This window comes from Rattus norvegicus, chromosome 7 (genome assembly GCF_036323735.1).
Source record: "Rattus norvegicus strain BN/NHsdMcwi chromosome 7, GRCr8, whole genome shotgun sequence".
Lineage (NCBI taxonomy): Eukaryota > Metazoa > Chordata > Mammalia > Rodentia > Muridae > Rattus > Rattus norvegicus.
In genome coordinates this window covers 68,424,580-68,447,442 of record NC_086025.1, presented here as the reverse complement: position 1 = coordinate 68,447,442, position 22,863 = coordinate 68,424,580, and the positions used below count along the sequence as shown (strand labels likewise).

At 42.7% G+C, this 22,863-nt stretch overlaps 1 protein-coding gene and 1 pseudogene across 13 annotated transcripts in view; one reads left to right on the top strand and one right to left on the bottom strand.

The window, feature by feature from the left end:
• Vps13b (vacuolar protein sorting 13 homolog B) overlaps nt 1–10,447 on the bottom strand; it is a 576,579-nt gene extending 566,132 nt beyond the window's left edge. For 12 of the 13 annotated variants that reach the window (XR_010052974.1, XM_039079215.2, XM_039079218.2 and 9 more), the window contains exons 1-2: nt 3,716–10,447; nt 3,376–3,551 (exon numbers count right to left, since the gene is read on the bottom strand). Coding sequence is in view for 12 of the 13 variants with exons in the window: in XM_039079215.2 (XP_038935143.1) it covers nt 3,376–3,522 (147 nt within the window). In the remaining variant the exon portion in view is untranslated. The remainder of the gene's footprint in view (nt 1–3,375; nt 3,552–3,715) is intronic. The other variant, NM_001134886.2, reaches the window with a different exon arrangement.
• An 880-nt stretch (nt 10,448–11,327) lies between these two features.
• Uba52-ps2 (ubiquitin A-52 residue ribosomal protein fusion product 1, pseudogene 2) lies at nt 11,328–14,185 on the top strand (annotated as a pseudogene).
• Nucleotides 14,186–22,863: the final 8,678 nt, after the last annotated feature.

The window sequence follows — 22,863 nt, the reverse complement described above, 5'->3', positions numbered from 1 at the left end:
AGTTAGCAGTTAAGAAAATGCCCCCAAAGACATGCCAGGCAATCTGATGAAGGCAATTCCTGACTGAGCTTCCTCCTCCCAAGTGTATCAAGTAGGCAAAATAATCCACCACATATATCATGCAAATAGTAACTACAAAAAGCAAAGTAATTATAGTACCATCATAAGAGAGGGAAAAATATTGTTACTAAAAATCAATAGTTAGGAGACCAGTCTAGACTACATAAAACCCTACCCAAAAATCCACTAAGAATAGGCCTAAGTAACAGCTCTTACTAATAAAATCTTACACACACCTGAGTTCAGACCCCTTAGCTAATGTTTAAAAAAAGGGGTGAGGGGGACATAGCCAGGCCTGAAACACTAGCACTAGGGGGTTGAGGAAAGCCAGAAGGATTGCTGGAACTTGTGGGCTATTAGTCTAGCTCCAGGCTCTGTAAAGACTCTGCCTAAAGAGGTGTGATGGAAAGTGATAGGGCACTACACAAGTACACCATCATACAAGGACACAAGTGTCCTCCTCTGGTACACACACATACGCAGAGGCTCAAATGCACATATACCTTATACACATGCCATGTTCACTGACACTATACACATACACACACACACACACACACACACACACACACATTGCCACACCAATAAACCAAGAAAGGTCAAACAGGACACCTGACAGTGATTAAAAAGATCAATTCATGAACAGCAGATAAAATATGCAAGAAGAGAGCCACAAAATACATAAAGCAAAATCTAGCAAAACTGAAAAAAGAAAAAGACACTTCAAAAATAATAGCAGGAGCTGAAAAAGTGGCTCAGAGGTTAAGAACACTTGAACCTGGAGAGCCGGGTTCAATTCCAGCATCCACACGGCAGTTCACAATCATCTTTAACTCCAGAGATCTGACACCTTCTTTGACTTCCAAGGCCTAGAAGCACACACAAAACACTTATACACCTAAAGTAAATTAAAAAAAATACAAAAATAAAAGTGGATGGTAGACTAGATGGTTCAGGAGGTAAGGGAAGTTGCCCAACCAAGCCTGATGACCCCAGTTCAATCTCAGAATCCACCTAGTAAAGAGAAGAACCAACTCCTACAAATTGTCTGACAAAAAAGAAAGTCTATTCCCATCACATCTGCTCCACATTTTGTTAAGAGCTTCTAGCCAGTGCAATAATAAAACTAAAAACTGTAAGGGCTGATGGTATCTAACACATAATATATTCATTTAAAAAAAAAAAACACTGCCTAAAAGACATAAAACCAGCATTACTTATAATGTTAGACGGTATACACAATAAATCTGAAGGAATTACCAAAAAATATTAAACAATAAAACAACAACAATAACAACAACAAAGGTTTCTTAATCCAGGATAGGAACAGCCCTAAGCACAAAGGGAAATGGAGACTAGGTTATAGGTTTGTCATAGAACACAAGCTTAGTGTTCGATACCCAGGTTCAATACACAGAGCCAAAAGCAACATAAAATAAATTCCCAATCAGCAATTCAGAAAGGTAAATATTCACACTGTCAAAAAAAAAAAAAGAGAATTTACAAAAGATAACCACATAATCCGCCAATGTGTATTAGAAATATTCAAATAAAATACACTGGCACATCATTATACATCCATCAGAAAGCCAAAAATTTAAAGCAACAAACATACCAAATAGGGGGAAAACTGGGAAATACTTAAAACCATAAATGAGACTGTAAGTTAATATACTCTGTTGAACTATTAGCAATACATATTGAAATCAGACATATGCCTACGTCCTAGATATGTTTTAGGGAAACTAATGCTTATGTACATAAAAATGCACACAGGAGAATGTTCATTGACACATAAAAGTCAACAATATAAACAAGCAAAAAGCTCTACTGATAGGACAGATAAACTGTGACACCTTATACAATGGAATACAAAAGCAACACAAAGAACAAGCTGCTGCTGACTCAGCACTGTGGGTCCATCGCAGCAGCAGCAGCATTAGAAGGAGGAAGAGAAGAAGCAGCAGCATTAGGAGGAGGAGGAGGAGGAGTTAGAGGTGGAGGAGGAGGAAGAGAAGAAGCAGCAGCATTAGGAGGAGTAGGAGGAGGAGGAGGAGGAGGAAGAGGAAGAGGAGTTAGAGGTGGAAGAGGAAGAGGTAGAGGAAGTAGAGGAGGAGGAGGAAGAGGAGGAGGAGGAGAAAGCAACGGTAGCTGCTAGACAGAAATCACTTCAATTTAGCTGAGGCTCAATAATAGGTTAAAAAAACACCTCTTCTTGACAGAAATCTAACTGCTATGGCACGGAGCTCAGCAGCAGAATGCTTGACCAGCATGCATGCAGCCCTAAGGTCACTCCTTCCTCTGAGTAACACGGAATTGCAGAAATGAGACCAGCAGCGTCTTGGGAGTGTGGTGTGGTGGACACACAGGTGCATCTTGTAGGGTGTTGAAGACACCCGCTGCCTTCATCCTGATGGTGAATTCACAGGTACAGCCATACTTAAAGCTCAACCAACACACTTAGGATTTGTTCGCATTTTTTAAAAACTAAAATGAAAATATTAAAGACATCCACTAATGCCTGCAGAAGAATGGGGAAGGAGCTGATTTTCTCAGTGCTCCGTCTGGATTATCCAATAACAAGAGTACACCATGAAAAGTCTTGACAGCCATCACCATCGGATCAGTCCTCCCTTATCTATCTCCTACAAAGCTGCTCTGTGGCTCTTGAGCTCCTGCAGATAATGTGTATCCTCGAGCATAACAGAAGTACTTGGCATATGTTACTGCTAAATGTGGTAAGTGAATTAATGAGCATGTGAACTTTGAAGTCAGTTATTTGCATCAGATCATTTCAATGCAAAAAAAAAAAAAACCTAAAAAGTGATTAATAAAGATGTTTCCAACTTTACCATCCTTCTCAATCTGTGTCTACTCAATCTCTGAGGATCCATGAGTAATGTCATTTTTCCTCGTAAAAGAAACAGGACTTTCCTCTACATGCGTGTGCCCTTGCTGTCTTTCACACTCTTCCACGGACCCAAAAGAAGAACATGAATGTATTGTTTTCCAGCTTCATATGACATTGTAAGAATGTGCATATTTGGCAATGCTTGAGAACTGAGTAAACAGGCTGAAATTTTATGCTAGCAAAAACAACAGAAATGATTTTCTATCAGCCAAAAAAATGTTTGTAAATCCTAATAGAATAAGCCCTTATGAGGCAGAAAGCCTCGTATTTTTTTTCTATAAAATGATGTCTCTAACTACACATTAGCCAAGACACACTAACAGGAAATTTATGTCATTCAAAATATGATAAACAGGCTATGTCTATCAAGATGAAGATGTTCCGATGACAGCTGCACAGCTTACCTGTTCTAGAACATCTAACTTTAACTCGAGTTTGCTGAGAACCACGTCCCCACCCCATAGTGAAAGCTGAAGATCCGAAGGCTTTAAGTTCTTGATATAGCGATTCACATAACTCATTAAGATTGGAGTTACATACGACTCCAGCATCTTCAAAAATCAGGCGTCAAAGTCAGATCCTGAAAAAGGGTAAAGACGGAAATTTTGTAAGTAACTGAATCGGCAGGCAACGACTGGAAAAACACTTCTCGGGAAGCCTGGCGAGGCCAACAGGCGGCCGCAGGTTTCTCCAAGAACACCTTCCCTGTCCGGCCGCGACCTCCCCGCTAACTGTGCGCCTCACCTGACCAAGAGTAGGCAAAGAGGCTGGAGGTGGCCGGTCCCCGGACGTGGGAGGAGAGCGCGGCCCCCTTCACTCTGGCCCTTGCGCAGCCCAGCCTGAGGCGGTCGACTCCCGGAACGCAGGCGGATCTCCGGCCATAGAACCCGAGCTGGCGTCAGGCCCGCTGCTGCCGCCGCCGCACCCGCTCCAAGGTAAACACGCCACAGAGTGGCGGCGTGCGCTCCTCCTCCGGGTACCTGGAGTCCGCCGCGGACGCGCCGGCCGCGTTCCGCGACACTTCCGGTGTGCCCGCTTTGCAGTCCCTCAGGTTTCCGCGGCGAGGACGACGACCCAGCGCGTCTACGTGGGACGACTCCCACTTGGGAGGGCCGGGACCCCCGATGCCGCAGCTCTGGGTTAGAAACGACCTCTACGAAGCGCTCGGTGCGGGGGGCGGACCGGTAAAGTGGAGGCACCGGGAATCCGGAAGTGGCGCTGCGGGAGAGGCGATGGTCCGGACGTGCTCCAGTGCGGCCCGAGAGGCTGTAGTAGCCGAAACCAGGAGGCGGCCGGAACGCAGGGCGCGTGGAGGTGGTAGAAGTAGCCTTCGTTCTTCAAGCCCAGAAAATTGAGAAGCGGTTGTTTCCCGTGGCTACTGGAGGAACTGGGAAGAGGAACAGGGCTTCAGTGGGGTGGAGGTAAAAGACAGGTGGGAGGAGCTAAGTAAGGCGGAAGATTTAAGTTTACAGCTGAAGTGTATTTGCCAGGACGGGAAGGTGGACCTGGGAATGCAGTTGAGATCAAAGGTGTACAACTTGAAAGAATGCGCTTAAACCAGACTGTACATAATCTTGTTCTCAAAACAGAGGTGAGATAATCTCTAGTTAGCGTGCACAGGTGCATGGAATAGAGAGGACTGACCTACCATCTAATATGGAGCTGCCGAAAAAGCTGAGGGAATGTAAAAATAAGCCCTGAGCCAAAAGAGACTAAGTGGTAAGGAATAAATTCCGTGTTAAGGCCAATGTGGAATATGCTACGATAAAATAAATGTATAAATACTTAGTGGTACTTGTGGACTAACAGCAAAAACTCAAACACCTACTTAGAAGTGGATGGAAACAGCACAGGATATGCTGCTTTTTTTTTTTTTTTTTTTTTTTTTTAAGCCAGCTTCTCTTAACTTTCGGTAACTTTCGAGGAAAACACAGTGTTTTGAAAATAGTCCTCCTTTATAGGTTATTCAGTCAGTGTCCACTCATACATTAAACTTTTGAACTTAAAAAAAATTACTATCTCCTGAGAGAATTGGTGATTGCTATAGGAAATGGTATGTGTGAGAATGCCAAAGTTCATTTTAACTGTGAAAGTAATGTATTAGATTTCACATGCAGAAAAGGCATCAAGCAATTGTTAATTCACAGCAGCTGGTTCCTCCAAAGCCTTAATAAATAACCATGTAATGTGTTATGAAAGCCTAATTAGCAAAATAAACATTTTTCTTGTTACCAGAAACACTTGAACAGCAAGTAGGTTGAAGCCATGGCTGAGAAGTTTTAATATTAAAAAAAAAATCCCACAAATATATAAAGATGTGTGACAACCTAATAAAACACTGTCAGGATGTTACCGAGATTCCTAAAATAAGCAATAAATGTTTTAGCAAAAAACAATATGTAGAATGCTAAATGTGATTTCTCTTATAGGCAGAAAAAGGTGCCAGTCCCTAGCCTAAGAGCATTACCTGGACACAGTTTGTTTGTTGTATTAAAAATCAGTCATTTTCAAACCATGTTCAATTGAGTGTCGTTATATAATCAGTTAAAATAAGTTCAATGCCTTTATATTAGTATTGTTTGTCAAGTGAGTAGACTTTCCCAAAGGTCTTTAGTCTTACATCTTTTCTAATGCATTCACATAAGCACAAAATATTTTTGAAGTCTTTTCTAAAAGACTATGAGGCAAATTGGGTAGATAGTAATTCTCAATCTAGATCTGAACTGGATGCTTAGCAGAAACTTTCTCGCCACTAAATATACTGTTAGCTGTAGAATTTTTGTAGACGTACGTTAGCAAATTAAGAAAGTTCTCCATTGCAAGCTTGCATCTGTGTTTCATGAGTTAGGTGGATTAACTCCAAAGAAGAGGAAATAGAATAAAACAGGAATGGAATTCAGAGTACTATAATCATATCTGCAATGTTTTATCTTAATACTTGATGCTAGAACAGTGTTTCTCAGCCTCTACAGTATACTTCAGGGCCAGTAAGATAGCTCAGCCACTAAAGATACTTGCTGCCAAGCCTGACCATCTTAGTGGAATCTTGGAGGTCGTGTGGTTAGAAGAGAGGATTGACTGCTACAACTCTTCTCTGGCTTCTGACATATATATATATATATATATATATATATATATATATACACTTATGTATATATATGCGCACATATACACATAAATGTAATAAAATAGTTTGAATTATGTTCCACTAGCTGCGTAAGGTTTATAAGCACTTGGTTATCTGAGTCATTCACAATAAATTTTTTTTCCTCCATCTTTATTAACTTGGGTATTTCTTCTTTACATTTCAATTGTTATTCCCTTTCCCAGTTTCCAGGCCAACATCCCCCTAACCTCTCCCCCTCCCCTTCTATATCAGTGTCCCCCTCCCAGTCCTCCCCCCATTACCGCCCTCCCCCCAACAATCACATTCTCTGGGGGTTCAGTCTTGGCAGGACCAAGGGCTTCCCCTTCCACTGGTGCCCTTACTAGGCTATTCATTGCTACCTATGCACTTGGAGCCCAGGGTCAGTCTTTGGGTACTGGCTTAGTCCCTGGAAGCTCTGGTTGCTTGGCATTGTTGTTCATATAGGGTCTTAAGCCTCTTCAAGTTCTTTTAGTCCTTTCTCTGAATCCTTCAATGGGGGTCCCGTTCTCAGTTCAGTGGTTTGCTGCTGGCATTTGCCTTTGTATTTGCCATATTCTGGCTGTGTCTCTCAGGAGAGTTCTACATCTGGCTCCTGTCAGCCTGCACTTCTTTGCTTCACCCATCTTATCTAGTTTGGTGGCTGTATATGTATGGGCCACATGTGGGGCAGGCTCTGAATGGGTGTTCCTTCAGCCTCTGTTCTAAACTTTGTCTCCCTATTCCCTCCCAAGGGTATTCTTGTTCTCCCTTTAAAGAAGGAGTGAAGCATTCGCATTTTGGTCATCCTTCTTGAGTTTCATGTGTTCTGTGCATCTAGGGTAATTCGAGAATTTGGGCTAATATCCACTTATCAATGAGTGCATACCATGTGTATTTTTCTGTGATTGGGTTACCTCACTCAGGATGGTATTTTCCAGTTCCATCCATTTGCCTATGAATTTCATAAAGTCATTGTTTTTGATAGCTGAGTAATATTCCATTGTGTAGATGTACCACATTTTCTGTATCCATTCCTCTATTGAAGGGCATCTGGGTTCTTTCCAGCTTCTGGCTATTATAAATAAGACTGCTATGAACATAGTGGAGCATGTGTCTTTGTTATATGTTGGGGCATCTTTTGGGTATATGCCCAGGAGAGGTGTAGCTGGGTCCTCAGGTAGTTCAGTGAAATTTTGGAAACAGTCTGCACTGCCCTCAATATTCTTATCTTCAAAGGGCCAGCAGGAAAATTCTCAACATTCAGTAGCTCTTCTAGCCCAACCTTCCAAAGTCCTTCCACAATCCTCTCCAAAACATGGTCAGATCTATCACAGCAATTCCCGTTATCTATTGCTGTGATGAAATACCATGTCCAAAGCAACTTGAGGAAATGTCTCATTTGGCTTACACTTCCATATCACTGTTCATCATAGAAGGAAATCAGGAATTCAAACAGGGAAGGAACCATTAAGCACTAACTAAGAGTTGCCCTACAAGGTTGTCCACAGCCTGATCTTACAAGAAGCACTTTCTTAGTTGATGCTCCCTCCTCTCAAATGACTTAGGTTTGTGTCAGGTTAACATAAAACTATCCAGTACAGTGATTACTTTATGAGGGCCAAGCCCATGGTGGGTGGAGCCGTCGCTGGGCTAGTTAGTGGTCCTGGGTTTTATAAGAGAGCAGGCTGAGTAAGCTATCAGGAGCAAGCCAGTAAGCAGCACCCTTCCATGGGCTCTGCATAAGTTCCTGACTCTCAGTTCCTGCCCTGATTGAGTTCCTGACTTCAGTGATGAACAGCAATATGGAAGCATAAACCAAATAAACGCTTCCCTCCCCCAAGTTCTTTTTGTTCATTGTGTTTTATCATAACAGTAGTAACCCTAAGATGCACATTGAATTTTTAAAATAAAATATTTTCCTATAGAACTTGTCATTTGCAGTAATTTTTAAAATATCCCCACAAATTTGTTAATAGCAGCCCATTCAGAAGATGGAGCCTGATTCTTTGAGTATTAGATGTATTTAATGACTCACTTCTAAAAAATACACTGTGGCAGAAATGACAGTGTGTGACTTCTTCAAGTAAGGTAGAGGTACTGTTCACATGGTAGGACTTTGCTCTGAAGGAAGCCAGCTGCCAATTGTGATACTCAGGCTACACAGTGGGAAAGGCCCCACAGTAAGAAACAGCCTCTGTGCTTGAGATTTTGTTCTTCAGATGCTGAACCTCTAGCTGTGCTTGGCCACTTCAGAAAAGATCCTGAACCTGAACTTCCTCTTTATCCTAGCCAGGGAGAGTGCCCCTGAATTCAAGAACTACATTAGAAACTTTGAGATAGTAAAATTCATTTTTAGCTTATATTTTGGCATAGTTTTTTGTTTGTTTTGTTTTTGAGGCAAGGTTTCTCTGTACAGCCCTGACTATTCTGGAACTCACTTTGTAGACAGGCCTTGAACTCAGAGATTTGTCTGCCTCTGGGATTAAAGGGATGTGCCACTACCAACAGGCATCTTGGTGTAATTTCTTATATAATGTTTCAAGGGGTAAGACTGGGGGTACTGCTTCCTCAGGTGAGATAAACCCTTGAGAGTCTGAGGATTCAAATGTCTGACTTCAGTGGTGTCCTCTCACACACACCATGCCAAGTTACAGGATCCCATTCTTTACTGATTAATGCCCTTACTTTAACCACAAACATACTCTGAGGCTAGGACGTGAATTTCTGCTGTGTTTCAGCCGCTCTTTACAATGAGGACTTCAGTAATTTTCTGCAGCTGAGGCTCCGTGGCTGCTCTGTGGAAAATCTTCTTCCAGTGCACACTTAGAAACCATTAGACTGTCTTATATGCACATGGAGACAGTTTTGCCAGTGCGTTAATCCAGAAAAGCCAAGAGTGGCCGACCAGCAACAGCATGTCCTTATTTTCCACAAAATTGTCATCAGTTTCACGTACAAAGGCAGTAAACCCATTGCCACTACAACTGGCAAATCAAGATAATCAGATGTGTTTATCTCCTTCAGTTTGTATAACGGCTCACACTGTGGGCTATCAGTTCTCTCTGAGCTCCGAGGAGAGAGAGGGCTGAGTGACAGGAGAGGCTGTGGTCCTGAGAGTGTTAGCAAATTGAAAAGCCTATTCCAGGTACTTACATCATTACACTCCTCTTTTCTAGAGCCACTCCTGGTACCATTTTCTGGTACTTAGATTTTCAAGGGTTTATCTCCCCTAAGGAAGCAGTACCATCAGTCCCACCCCTTAAAATATTATGTAAGAAATTATGCCAAAAATTCTTTTTGTGTGTGTGTGTGCTTGCAAAGGCATATGACTTACAAGCAGCAGTCCAGTTAATCCAACACTGGCTGACTATGAATAGAAAGTCTAAGAACCCAGCAGTTGCTCAGTCTGTGAGGCTGGATGTCTCAGCTGGTCTTTTGTATATGCTAGAATTCCAAAGAAATGGAATTGCTAGCAAAGTCAGAGTAAGGAGGCAAAGAGCAAAAGCTTCCTGCTTCCTGCTTCCACGTCCTTATATATAAACCCCTGGCTTCCACATGTACCTACATACATGTGCACATACCCACACAAGCATAATACATACGAAATAAACATGCATAATACATACATGCACACACACACCTACTTTGAGAGTCCATCTAATCCCAATCAAAATTGCTAACAACAAGAAAACCAATGACAGTAAATACTAGCAAAACTGTGGAGAAAAGAGAAACCCTTATCCACTGTTGGTAGACATGAATTTGATGCAGCAACTATAGAAGTCAATATTTAGGTTTCCAAAAGTCTAAAATTAGCACTATTGTACAACATGGTTATATCGCTTGTAGGCGTAAAGCTGAAGGCCTCTAAGCCAACACCCCCAGGAAATACACACCCTTCATGTGCGTTTCTGCACTGCTTACAAGGCTAAAACACGGAACTAGGCCAGCTGTCTGCTAAGGTCAGGGAGACTCTTTAAAAATGCGTTTATACACAATAGAATGTTGACAGCTGTAAACAAAAATGAAATAATATTTTCAGGAAAACAGACCTGGAGATCATTATGTTAGATGAATTAAACAAGATTCAGAAAGACATATACCTGTTTTCTCTCATAAGTAGAATCTAGGAGGGAGAAGGGTCTCAAATGGAAAAAGGGGACCAAGACAGGAAGGAGGAGTCAAGGGAGGAGACTCAAATAAAGGGTAATGGAATACTCAAAACACAAAAGTAGGGGTTGGGGATTTGGCTCAGTGGTAGAGCGCTTGCCTAGCAAGCTCAAGGCCCTGGGTTCGGTCCCCAGCTCCGAAAAAAAAAAAAAAAAAAAAAAGAATAGAAAAAAAAAACACAAAAGTAAAAAGAGGGTAGGAAGGGAACCACGGGTGTGGGGGGAGCAGCAGGACCAAAGAGGGCAGTGGGGGGAGAAGGTTAAGAACAAAGCATAATATATATGTGTGAAAATGTATAATGAATCCCATCATAGTGTATGCTATAATGTTTCCAAAAGTGAGGAAGAAGTTGATGTGCTTGGGACCACTTTAAGCAAAATGTACTTGTGATGAGCACTTCCATGTTTCCAACTTGATTTGATTAAGGAACAACTAAGCCAAGGCATTAATGAGTTCATCTTTGGTTGTGCTCGTGGGCTTTTTACACAGAGTGTTGACTGAGGTGGAAAAGATAAGGCAGAGATGCTCTTGTGTATGCATGTACACACAATAAATAACTATTTTAAAACTAGAAAGCAAAACAAGTGTTTGTGAGTGGTAGGGCTTAATACTGTTAATATTGTTAAGGTGGTAATAAAATGCAAAGGAATACAGAAATATATTCATTGGGCATGGTAGCACAGCTGTAATGCCAGCACCTCGGAGTCTGAGTCAAGACCGAAACCTTAAGGCCATTCTGTGAAACTCAGCCAGTTCCTGGCCATGCTGGAGTACATAGCAAGACAGTTACCTGAGGACTGGAGAGAGGAAAGAAGAGGTTTACCTTAGTGGGAGAGTGCTCCAGGCCCTGACTTCTATCCCCACTCTGGAGCACTGTAAAATAGACACACGAGTCTTAAAGGTGCTTTTTTGTTTACAAAAATGAACAGGTTTATCCTATGAAGTCTCCAGAGAGCTGAGGACCAGAAGGTTCACACTACCTGTTTTCATAGCTTACAGTGTGGGGGAGGAGAGAGAGCTCTGAGTGAGTGAAGTCCTGTGTGAATATGTGCTGTTGACATGAGTGCCACCTCAGACCTGTGGGGACATGGCAAAGCCTCCTGCTACCTCACAGACTCACAGGGAAGTGGCAAAGCCTTCCCTATGGTTCATATGTGGATGTTGGTAATGTGTGCAGAAAATGCCCACCATAGTTTTCTCTCTATGGGATATTTCCGATCCGAAAACTGCTTCCCTACAAATATTGTTTCTATTGAGATTAGCTAAGCCCACATCCTTGTCTAGCTGCATATAACTCTGCCTCTTGTTTATCTGTATGTAATAACTTGATTGCCTTATTCAGCTGTATACAATAACCCGACCCATCTGTTCCCCAGTATATAATAAACATGCGAGACTCCAGGGAGCTGGGGTTTCTCCAGCAGAGACCAGTCCACCTGATCCCACGGCCTCTAGCCAGAGGGGAGTCCCTGGAGCTGTGCAGGATTCAGCAAAATGACACCCAAACAGGGCCAGGAACATGGACATTGACTTCTGGAACCTCTCGTTTGTTAGATGACGGAAGCTCTGAGAGAAGGGGAGTGCAATTCTGAGCATAAAGTGAGATAGATAGTTCTATGGTGCCGCCCTGGAGAATATCAAGGCCAAGGAGGACGAGGAAGGCATCCCACCTGACCAGCAGAAGCTGGTATTTGTTGGCAATAGGATGGTCGTGCCCTGTCTGAATACATCATCCAGGAAGGGTCCACCTTGCACCTTCTCGGTGGCATCATCGAGCCGTCCCTTCGTCAGCTTGCCCAGAAGTACAACTGTGACAAGATGACCTGCCACAAGTGCTACACACGCCTGCACCCCGTGCAGTCAGCTGCCGCAGGAAGAAGTGCGGCCACACCAACAACCTGCGCCCCCAGAAGAAGGTCAAATAGAGCTGGGCCATACCTGGCCTGTGACCCCGGGACCAAGTACAGTCCCCTTCCATCGACTGGGGCAGTTAAAAAAAGAAAAGAGAAGAAAACAAACAAAAATAACTCTTTGGCTCAGAGCCTCTTCCCCCCACAGGAGCGTTCGGCTGCCTACTCTGTTTACACTAAGGACTTCCTAGGTTTTCAGAGCTATTTCAATAACCACACAGAGTCCCACTGGAACCCAGTTTTTTCCATGTCTGTCATTTCTTCACTTCCTCCCTGCCCCAGAGATGTCCATCTCAAGCTGTGCTGGACAAGGCATTACTAGGAACCAGGTGCAATGTCATGTGCCTTTGCTTGGGAGTTTAATGCAAGAGGATTGCAAGTTCAAGGCCAGCTTGGGCTACAAAGTGAAACTCTACCTCAAAAGATTAAAAAGTTACTATACACTGTCAATAATCAAAATGATAATAATCCCATAATTCTGGACTGACATACAAAGCACAGAATAATTCCAGAACATCTATGGTCAATTGATTGTAGACATGCATGTGAGTTGGAAAATAATAATTGAAAATAAATGTTACTAAGAAAACTGGATATCTACTTGCAAAAGAATGAACGTGCACTCTTAAAATGTTATAAGCAAAAATTAGTTCACAATTAATTAAAGACTTCAGTTTATGAGCTAACCCATGAAGATCTTAGAAACAGCAGAAGCCTGTCTGCAAAGGAAACTGGTAAGAACTTAGTAACTACCTCAGAATCTGCTGATTTACATGGCCCTCTGTCTCTGTGCTATTTCTCCACATAGAAGAACACAATTTCCATATATTGTGAAAACCTATAACAGTGTTTTCTTAACCTCCCACTGTTAGAACTTTTTAAGATAGCTTATTAAGTGTTTACTAAATGGTGCTGATTTTGCTAAAAACAAAATCTTTTCTGAGATTAGCACCCATGAAAAGTATGTACATTAATATCATAAAGTATATGTGGCAAAAGTCCTAAACTGAGGGACTATAGGCCCTAGAGGGGCTGCTGTTTTGTTCTGCTGAGTGCTCAGGCTGCCGAGCTGCCTTCTGGGTGTCTGCCTTTATACCCGTGGGTTGTGCTGCGTCTGTCTTTGGTTAAAGATGTGCTTTCTTCATTGGGTAGTGTTTAAAGCAGAAACTCCTAACCAGCAAAGTGTGGGCTATGGATGAATTGTCTGTATCAACAACCCTAATGTATGGTTCAGAGAACATCTCTGAGAACGCAAAACGCTGGCTGGGGGCGGGGGGAGGACTGGAATGGAGGGGAAGCTGTGAGTCCTGACTGCTGGATGTGACATAGCTGTTGCACACATCAACTCACAAGGGTTGTGGTTCCCTGCACAAGACCCAAGCAAGATCTGCTTAGTTAAAGCTCAACCATGGTTCGGTGGGGCCCTTGAGTCCTCATCCTTGGCAGGGACTATTGGCAGTTGAGAGCTGTCTAGGGAAAACCACTCTTGTGGGTGTGGCCACTGTCGGTTTCCCACACCCCGGTGAAGGAGCAACACCCAGGTGCATATGGACACCATGAATTGAACTTGGGGTTATTTAAAAATATCAGGGTAATTTTCTTCTATATGTAAGGTTTTCTTCCATAGTTATTATTTACTTATGGGCATACCACAAATATTAGAACTTTTAAAGGAAAAAATGTTCATCTGATGCCAGATTAGATTTGTTCAATTATCCTATAGTAACAAGTAAGTTCTAGAAGTTACAGCAGCTCTAGCTTATAAATCTGGTGTATATAAATATGTCTAATTTATTCTTCATTCTGAGAGCAATGCTATCTTAAACAACCCTGAGGCTTCCTTTGCTCTAAACAGTCAAGCTCAGACTAACACTATAATGTACAGAATACAATAACAGTTATCAGGTGATTTTTGTGTGTGTGTGCATTTTGTTTCTGTGAAACTTGAGCACAAAATGCCTTAGTTGTGTTTGAAATAGCCATATCCAATAAAGTAAAGTAACACAGTAACAAGGCTGTGTTCACAGTTATCTCATCATTGCAGAGTTGGGTTCTTTTAATTCAGGGAAGTTGCTTTTAATGTTAGTCTTTAAAGTATTAGGCCAGATGAACTCATTTCAGATGGCTTATTTACCTGCCCATGGGTTTATATACCACCTGCTTTCACTTTCTTGTACATATGCAAAGTCAACCTCTGGGGCAAAATCCCACCTTTCTCTTTCTGCCACACAAGTGGCACATAACATTACATTACCCAATAAATTTCAGCATTTCCGCAAATGTGTAAGGTACAAAAAATGTATTCATTTGTGTGAGATATAAAAATGTACACTCACACTTCTGAAATCAACAGCCAGCCATTTCACACTTGGGCCCAAGGCAAACAAACATAATTCTCACTGGCAGCTGGACGACATTCCAAGCTGCCACCACATTAATTAACTCAATCAGACTCCACTTGAGCTCACACAGCTTGCTGCCAAGACACCTAGCAATAAATTGTTAGGTTACATGCTGAACAAGGGAGGGGTACCGTATGGTACGTGGTTGCAGAGAGCGAGATACTCCTGATGAACACTAGTAGCAGACCTTTCCACTTTGCTTTTTATTATGTCTTATGATTTGAGAAAAATTAATGAATGTGCTTGTTCAAAAGGATTTTGTCTGTCTCCTTGTAAAGAGGCAAGACAGTAACCACATAACAAAATATTTTTGTCCTCAAGCTCCTTCCCAAATTTCCCCAAAGAAGCAGGTCACTTAGCAAGTACTGGGAGCCCATTAAGGGGAAATTATTGGTATTAAGTCGTAAGGAATATAAATAAACAAAGAACTCAAATTCCTGTTTCATGGAGATCTCTGGGGACTTAGAAATGAATACAAACTACTTACACTTGAAAATCTCCTAGCCTGGGAATCAAGATTTGAGTCTAAGTCTGACTTCTGCCTCTCACTGGCTACACCACTTTGGCCAAATCATTTGATTTCTCTTATTAGTTCATCACTGTCATATGAAGTCCAACAAGATGTACTCATAGTTCCCAAATGTGAATTTCACATCATGCACCTTAATCCCACTCATCTCCCCACTCCTCCGTATCTGCCCTTGTAACCTCCCCCACAAAAAAAAAAAAACAACAAACAAAAAGTCTGACCATAGAGGCTATGCCCCCACAGTACACCTTTTTACCCAAACAGCTTTACTTGCAAATGTCATCGCAGTGAGTTATTGGTCCGGTTGGAGGCCTCTGGCTTCTGCTACACTAGCAATACTGGATCGACATCTGGACTCCTCTTGAATATCCTGTTGTTGCCTTGTGTCATGGAGATTCTACAGCTTTGGTTCTGGAACACCAACCCTTCCATGTGTTTCAGCAGGTCATAGATGGGGTAGATGTTGGAATGGGCCAACTCAAAGCCCTGACTCTGGGCCCGGATGGTAGGTGAGTTGGTCAACCTGACAGCTCTCCCATGTTCACACTGTTAGGGTCAGCTCACCCATGCATATGCCACCAGCTCCAATGTGCTCCCCAGGTGAGGTGTAGAGCCCCATCTCCTGGGTGCTTCCACGGGTGAGGGACAGGGCCAGCTCTACACAGTGCTCAGAAACCAACATGGCCCCAGGTAGCAGCCCAGATCAGGGATATCTGCATGGCATTTGGTGCTAACAGACCCTCTCTGCTGCAAGGCCATGGACTCAGACATGGCCCTCAGTGGCAGCACGTGTCAGAACCTCACCATGACCTCAGGTGGCTTCACCAGCTACTCACATCAGGCTGTTCCTCACTACGCTGGAGTGTCCAGCTCCGTCTTTCTGTGCACATTCTGCTTCTCTTTCTCTTTAATCTTTCCACCATTTACTTCTCCTCTTAGTGATGTCTACAGCTTCCGAGTGTCTTCCAAGTGGCTCCAGGAGGGGGTCATGTAGAGTGTGCTCTGCCAGCCCACCTGGTGCCAAGTGGCACCTCCCAAATCTTAATGTGATTATCTATTTAAGGAATTCTTCTATTCACCCTTAGAGTCCTAAATTACTTTAACTTTGAGGTGAAGCCAATAGTGTATTTGCAATAAGTAAGAAACTCTTTGGTAGACATGACTGCACTTGGAGAAGTTTGGGATTGCATAAGAGCTAAGATCCCCTTACCTCTGACTATGTCATTCTACTCACGATGCCATTACTTTCAAAACCTGTGTCATATTTGAACATAGTATAATTGGGAGTTAGTTTTGACTCAAGCTGTAGTCTGCACGAAAAAAAAAATACACCATTCTGTATTGAGAGAGGTTTCACTGAGGAACTAAACAGTATCTACCCCTCATGCTAAGGTCTCAATGACATACTGAAGTTCTATGATTCCACTACAGTTCACCCTAGGGATCAATGAGTTTATTAGGCTCATTGAAACACTGTGAGGAAATTTACAGGAAGGAGTGAGAGTGGCCTGAGGGCAACCATGAGAGAAGGTCTGCCCCCTTACGGATGCTAACTTCCCCACACCTGTGCAGATCAAGCCCCCTTCCCTTAGTCTTTCTCAGCATGATGTTCTAGCCCACCCCTGAAAATAACTCCTCATGTAATAAGGCAGAACTACATAGTCGTGGTTGGAAGAGGTGGCCGGATGCTCTGGTGAGTGCCCATGACTTTCCCCACCCTTCTGTGAGGAAGTGTCAACCATGTCCAAGCCCAGGGGTGATAGTCTTCTATAGCTGCACTGAAGATGGTGGTGGTTTCGTTTGAAACAGCACTATAAAGCAGTATGACACTACACATTCATGCACTTGTCACATGGGAGACACAAAGTGTCGACAGCTCTCCCCAAAGATTCTGCATGAGTGCATATGAAGACTTTAAAAGCAAACCAACAAAAACCTACTATCATGCTGTTCAGGAATTTTAATCTAGCAACGTGACTGTTCTTGCAAGAGATCACACACATCCAAAGACCTTCTAGGCCTGCGTGATCCAGACAGGCCACACACCTTTAATCCCTCCATCTGGAATATAGACATGCTTTTAGTACAGACTTTTAATCCCAAACAATAAAGATAAAGTCAGTTTGTAGAAGGAAGCAGCCGTGTTTGAAAGTGATGTCTAATCCAGGGGCAAACAAAGTGAGGAGTCAGAGAAAGATTTGACAGAAGGAGTCAGAGATAGGAAATGCCCAACTCTCATGAGAAAGCACAGAAAGATGCGACTACCTAAGAGCAGGGCAGAGAAAGGGCAGTTCAGTCAGTGAGTGAGTGCAGTGAAGTTGAATTCCTGTGAGTTCCTGCACTTTAGTGCAGGTCAGCAGAGGATGCAGAAGTCAGAGGATGAGGAGGAGACACAAATCGCCAGTTAGTTTGAAGCCAAGCAGGATACCAAGAGATTTTTGTTTGGCATAGCCTTGCATTGGGAAAGAACATCTTTAGTTGGTCCACATAAAGTACTGTGCAATACAGATTCTTTTCTATCATCACACACACACGTAACTCTTTGAAGCCTCAAGAACAGAAGCCTCATGTTTTCATTCCTTAAAGCTGTGAAATCGCCTTTCTTCTTCATCCCTGGAAGATGCAAAGAGGGCAGCACAACAGCTGCAGTGCTGGCCAGCCTACCCCAAAGAAGGCTGCGCCTCCGCCGTAGAATCAGCTCCTAACTTTACCTGTGGAAGAAGTGAACCACACCACCAGACAGAAGAACTGTTAGGTTGAAACAGGTTCGAAAACCCTGGTAAATCTCGTCACTGCGAACGGCAGGTGTTGGAACCAGCCCCTGGCCAGACTCTACCTGTTCTGGAATGTGACCATGACACAGCACTGAGAGGACTATAACAATCAGTCACATAGCATAAAAACCTAGGGTTGTCCATTCTAATGAGTATCTAGATAGTCCCTGAATGTTCAGCCAATGAGCTTTCCTCCCTGGGCATCGTTTTCTGCAAAAGATATTTACTCCCTGGTTCATCCTGAGTAAAACATATGCATTCACATCGCCATGAGTTTGGACAAACAAGGACAGTCTCTTTCATCAATGACTAGGGGAGGGAGAACCTTCATAAGTCCCGCCTAAATCTCTCAGAGAAGGTCTTCTCTCTTTCAGCCCCTTTGTACACTCAGCCCTCACTAGAAACCAACCTGGACATCCAGTCTAAGGCCCTGCCATTACCTTCCTGCCTGGTGCATAGAGGAAGCTCAGATTCTCAGACTCCCTTTCTCAACTCCTCCGGGTCCCCAGGGGCGTCTGGGTACACAGGAGATTGAGAACCATGCCATCCACCGCAGCCCCTGCTGCTTGCTTTTCACCCCCGCAGAAACACAGGCTGCTGGGACACTCTGTCCTATACTTCGTTCTGCTGTCCCTAAGTGACCTGCCTGCAGCACTTCTGCATCCCAGCAGCAAGGCAGACACCGCAGATCGACCTATTACCTCCAAGTTCTAAAAGTACTCCTCAGAGTATAGATGAGCTTGACCAGGAGCTGCTGTTAATCTTTGTGTTCTCTTCAGATGCTGAGATTAGTCTCTCAGGAGATACTCACCAAAGAAATGTTAATTATATCCTGGAACCAATTATGAATCTTAATTCTACAGCTCCTATATTACGTTTTCGGAAGCCTAGGTAGAAGTCAGCAGGATGGTCATAAAAAAGAAAAGAAGAAAAATAATAAGGAAAGGATTCCAGTATTTTGAAACCAAAAGCGAGTCCCCCATCCAGCGTTCCGAGCAGCCCAGGTCTCTGGAGAGCATCACAGCCTGTGCAGACCTCGCCACCCCCTGCAGGTGGTGCTGGTACACAGGTTGTCTGGTCACATCTTTAAGGATCATTATCTCAGCTAGTAAAGCTGTGCTCGGTGTTTGGTTTAAAGCCATGGTAATGATCTAAATTACTCCTTCTCTTCACCCTAGTTATTGAGTCACAAAGAAAAACAAGTACAGAAAAGCATGAGTCAGTTGGAGGTATCAGGGAGGTTATCTGACATCTGATATTAATCCACCAGGCCCAGGAATGACAAGTGACAAGACGCAGCCGTAGAGGAAAGATAGTTTGTTCTTTTTTTTTTTTTTTTTTTTTTTTTTGTATTTTCAAAAACTGTCCTGTAATAGCTCGGGCCCATGTTCCCAAACCTGCAGAGTTAGCTGGGCATGGCGGCAAACAACCATTAATCCCAGCACTCGGCAGAGGCAGAGGCAGAGGCAGGCAGATCTCCAGGAGTTTGAGGTTAGCCTGGTCTACATGATAAGTTCCTGTCTCACCCCCATCCCCCCAAAACAAAACAAAAACCCTGCGAGATTAACCCCAGAGCTGTGTCCCTCACTCTCAGTGTGGTCAGCTCTCAGTGAGTATTGGTAGTTGGGACTTCATTTAAAGATTTCTGATTCCACCCACCAAATGGCCGCCTCATTCACCTGCCAATTGTTGCTCTGTCCTCCATGGCCTTCCAGATTAATGCACTCAGTGCGAATGTGCGACAGTGGGATCTCCCGCTCAGCTGAGAGCTCCGATAAGCAAAAGGCCTGCCCTTCTCATCCTCTGTCACTACTGTCTCTCTTGCTCCTTGGAACACATAAACACCAACAAATCGAATGAATAAAACAAGCCGTAAGAAAATTGCTAACCACATAGTTTTATAATCGGCTGCGACTAACAATTAATTTTAATTATTTTATTGTTCCTGCCGCAAAGCTTTCAAAAGTAGCTCAAGTCGATGTCCGTGAAGATGGTCACAAGATGCGGGTTGCTCTAAATTGACATGACACAGTCCCGCAACTAGAAACCTCTCTTTCACATCAAACCATGGAAAACTTCTCCAGATACAGTCGCAAGCACTTGCTTCCCTCCCCCAACTCCTCTGCCACTTCTGAATTCCGGGTGTATGGCGTCCTCAATTTTTATCAACACAGTGTTTCTGATGCTAAGACTCTATTTGTCTTCTCACTCTCTCGCCAGTGCTGTGTGTCTTGTAATATAATGATACAAATAGGAGAGTCTAGCTATCTTTTATTTAAAATATTAAAATGCAAAATGTAAGGCTGGTGGGAGAGCTTAGAAGGTAAAGGTGTTGCTGCTAAGTCTGGCAACCAAACTCTGTGCAGTCCCCAGAACCCACAGGGTGAAGAAGGTGAGAGCTAACTTCCACAAGTTGTCCTCTGGCTTTCATATGAGTGCAGTGGTGCAGTGTGCACGTCTGCACATGTGTACACACACACACACACACACACAAACTAAAATTAATAATAAAGAAAAAAGTAAAGCAAAATGTAAAGCCATACCCTTCTCCCAACTAAATACTGCCATTTGTGGAGATATATTTATATTTCATTAGAGTATACTTTTATGTTATTGTCCATTTTTGTCGTTGTTGGCTTTGCTGGGGATTGGATCCAGTACTTTGGGCATCCTAAGAATGTACTTTACCATGGGGTTATATCCTTAGCCCCATGATAATGTGCACTTTATTTTAAATAAATTACTTCTTTAGATCTTCATTGGTTTTTGGACCTAATAAGGTAAGTACAAATGGACAGAGACCTCGTGAACATAATCTCTTTTGTAACTGTATAATAGAAAGGCATTATAAAGTGGTCCAGAGACCAAAGCGAGCCAGTGTTTATCTAAGTCTTCTGCATCTTTGGAAGTCCAGATCAGCACCTTGCTCTCTGATAAGCTGTGGCCACTGCAGCCAGAAAGGCTCTCCATCTTCCAATGTGGTTCTTGGTTTGTTTTTAGAAATGTTTGCATGTTTACATTTATTTTATTTTATTTTATTTTATTTTATTTTATGGGTGTCATGTTTTGCTGCATGTACGCCTCTTTGCTATGTGTTTGTCTGGTGTCCAAGGTGGCCAGGAGAGGGCACTGGATCTTTTGAAATAGGAACAGCAGATGGTTGTGAGGCACAATGTAGGTGACGGAAATCACACTCAGGCCTCCGGGGAAAGCAGAGTGCTCTTAACTGCGGGCCCAGCTCTCCTGCCTCAGACTGATGATTCTTTATGGTGTGAACATACTGCAGAGCTTATGTCAAAAAGAAAATTAAATTGTTAAGCTTATTGAGAATAATAATGAGTGATTGGTGATAAATCATAAATAAGCATTTTTTATAGTCACTGATTATACTCTTCCTAACCTAAAAGGAGGATGGTTTCTAATAGCTTCAACCTATCCTTCTTTTAGTAAGTCAAACAGATACTAGACATATTATGTTTACTTCATTTCTTTTGCTTTCCATTAAATATAAACATGTAATTAACATTTTTAGTTTCATAATGAATTTTAATAAAAGTATGTTAACACCTTCCATATCATTGCATATTAATTATCTTAGCAGTTTTGCATCATCCCATCATATAAGGCATAGTTTGGGGCTGTTCAATTTAATGTTTAACACTACTGCTACTCACTACAATTATTCTAATTTTTCTGTACTTCCAACCAACCTTGGATTTTATTCCTTGCATATATATTTGCATATATCTCTGACACTTTACCAACTCTGCATAATAAATTCCTGGAGAATTATGAAGGTAGACTGTATATATAAGGCAGCAAACATTTTGGCCCAAAATGGCGACCATCTTTTGAAAACAATTCTGCTCTTCACAGAAGTAAACCAAAACTATGATTACAATAGCTTGAAAAATGTGAGAGGTGATGAGGCAGGTTCTGGTATCATGTAGATGTAGACTTAAAATACAGTCTATCCACCAACCATCGCTGAGACCTTTGGCAATTTACATAACTGCTCTTTTCATACACATTTTTTAAATCAGAAACACAAAGCCAATGAGCTTCTGGACTCATTAATTTTCTGACCTTAAATGTTAAGTGTAAATTTTTCACACACTCTCTCGTGCACACACTCGTTTGTGTACACACTCACGCACACACTCGCTGGCGCACATGCTTTATCTTTCTCCCCTACCAAGTAAAGAAAACCAGGGAGCAGTGAGCTCCCAAGTATCACCATTCTGCACTCTGATACCTGCCCTTTAAGGTTTGGCTTCTCTTCTACGGACTGAGGCACTAACAATTACCTTCTGGGGACAGGAGAGATGGCTCAGGGATTAAGAGTGCACACTGCTCTTGCAAAGGGTCTGAGTTTGGGTTTCCAGCACCCGTGTCAAACAGCTTACAAGTGCCTGTAGCCCAAGCTCCAAGGGACCCACCACTCCTTCTGGCCTTATTGGGCACCTGCATTCATGTGTGCATGGACACACACACACACACACACACACACACACACACACTCCTAATTTAAAATAAAAATAAACTCTGTTTTAAAGTATGTCCTTTCTTTAGAAGCCAGACATGTGGCCCATGCCAGAAGTACCAGCACTGGGGAGGTTGAGGCAGAAATGTCAGAAACTCAGGGCCAGCCTGGGCTACATAAGTGAGTTTGAGGTCAGAAACTCAAGGCCAGCCTCTCAAGGCCAAGCACAGCAAGAAGCTGTGGTTTTGAATTTCCCCAGCTGGACTAGAGAGACCTTGAGAAAACAGGTTGTCTTTTTCTCATGAAAAATGTTGGCTCTTGATGCTCCCGACAGTGCCAAGAATGTCTCCAGACAGTTTTATTTGACCTTTTCTCTTGAAAATCTAAATTGGACCTGCCTGCTCATCACCAAAAATGTAATCTGACTGGAAGAAAAAGTCCATCAAATCTCAAACTGATAGTGCATGAATCTGTTTCTGTTTACCCTGAAATGATGC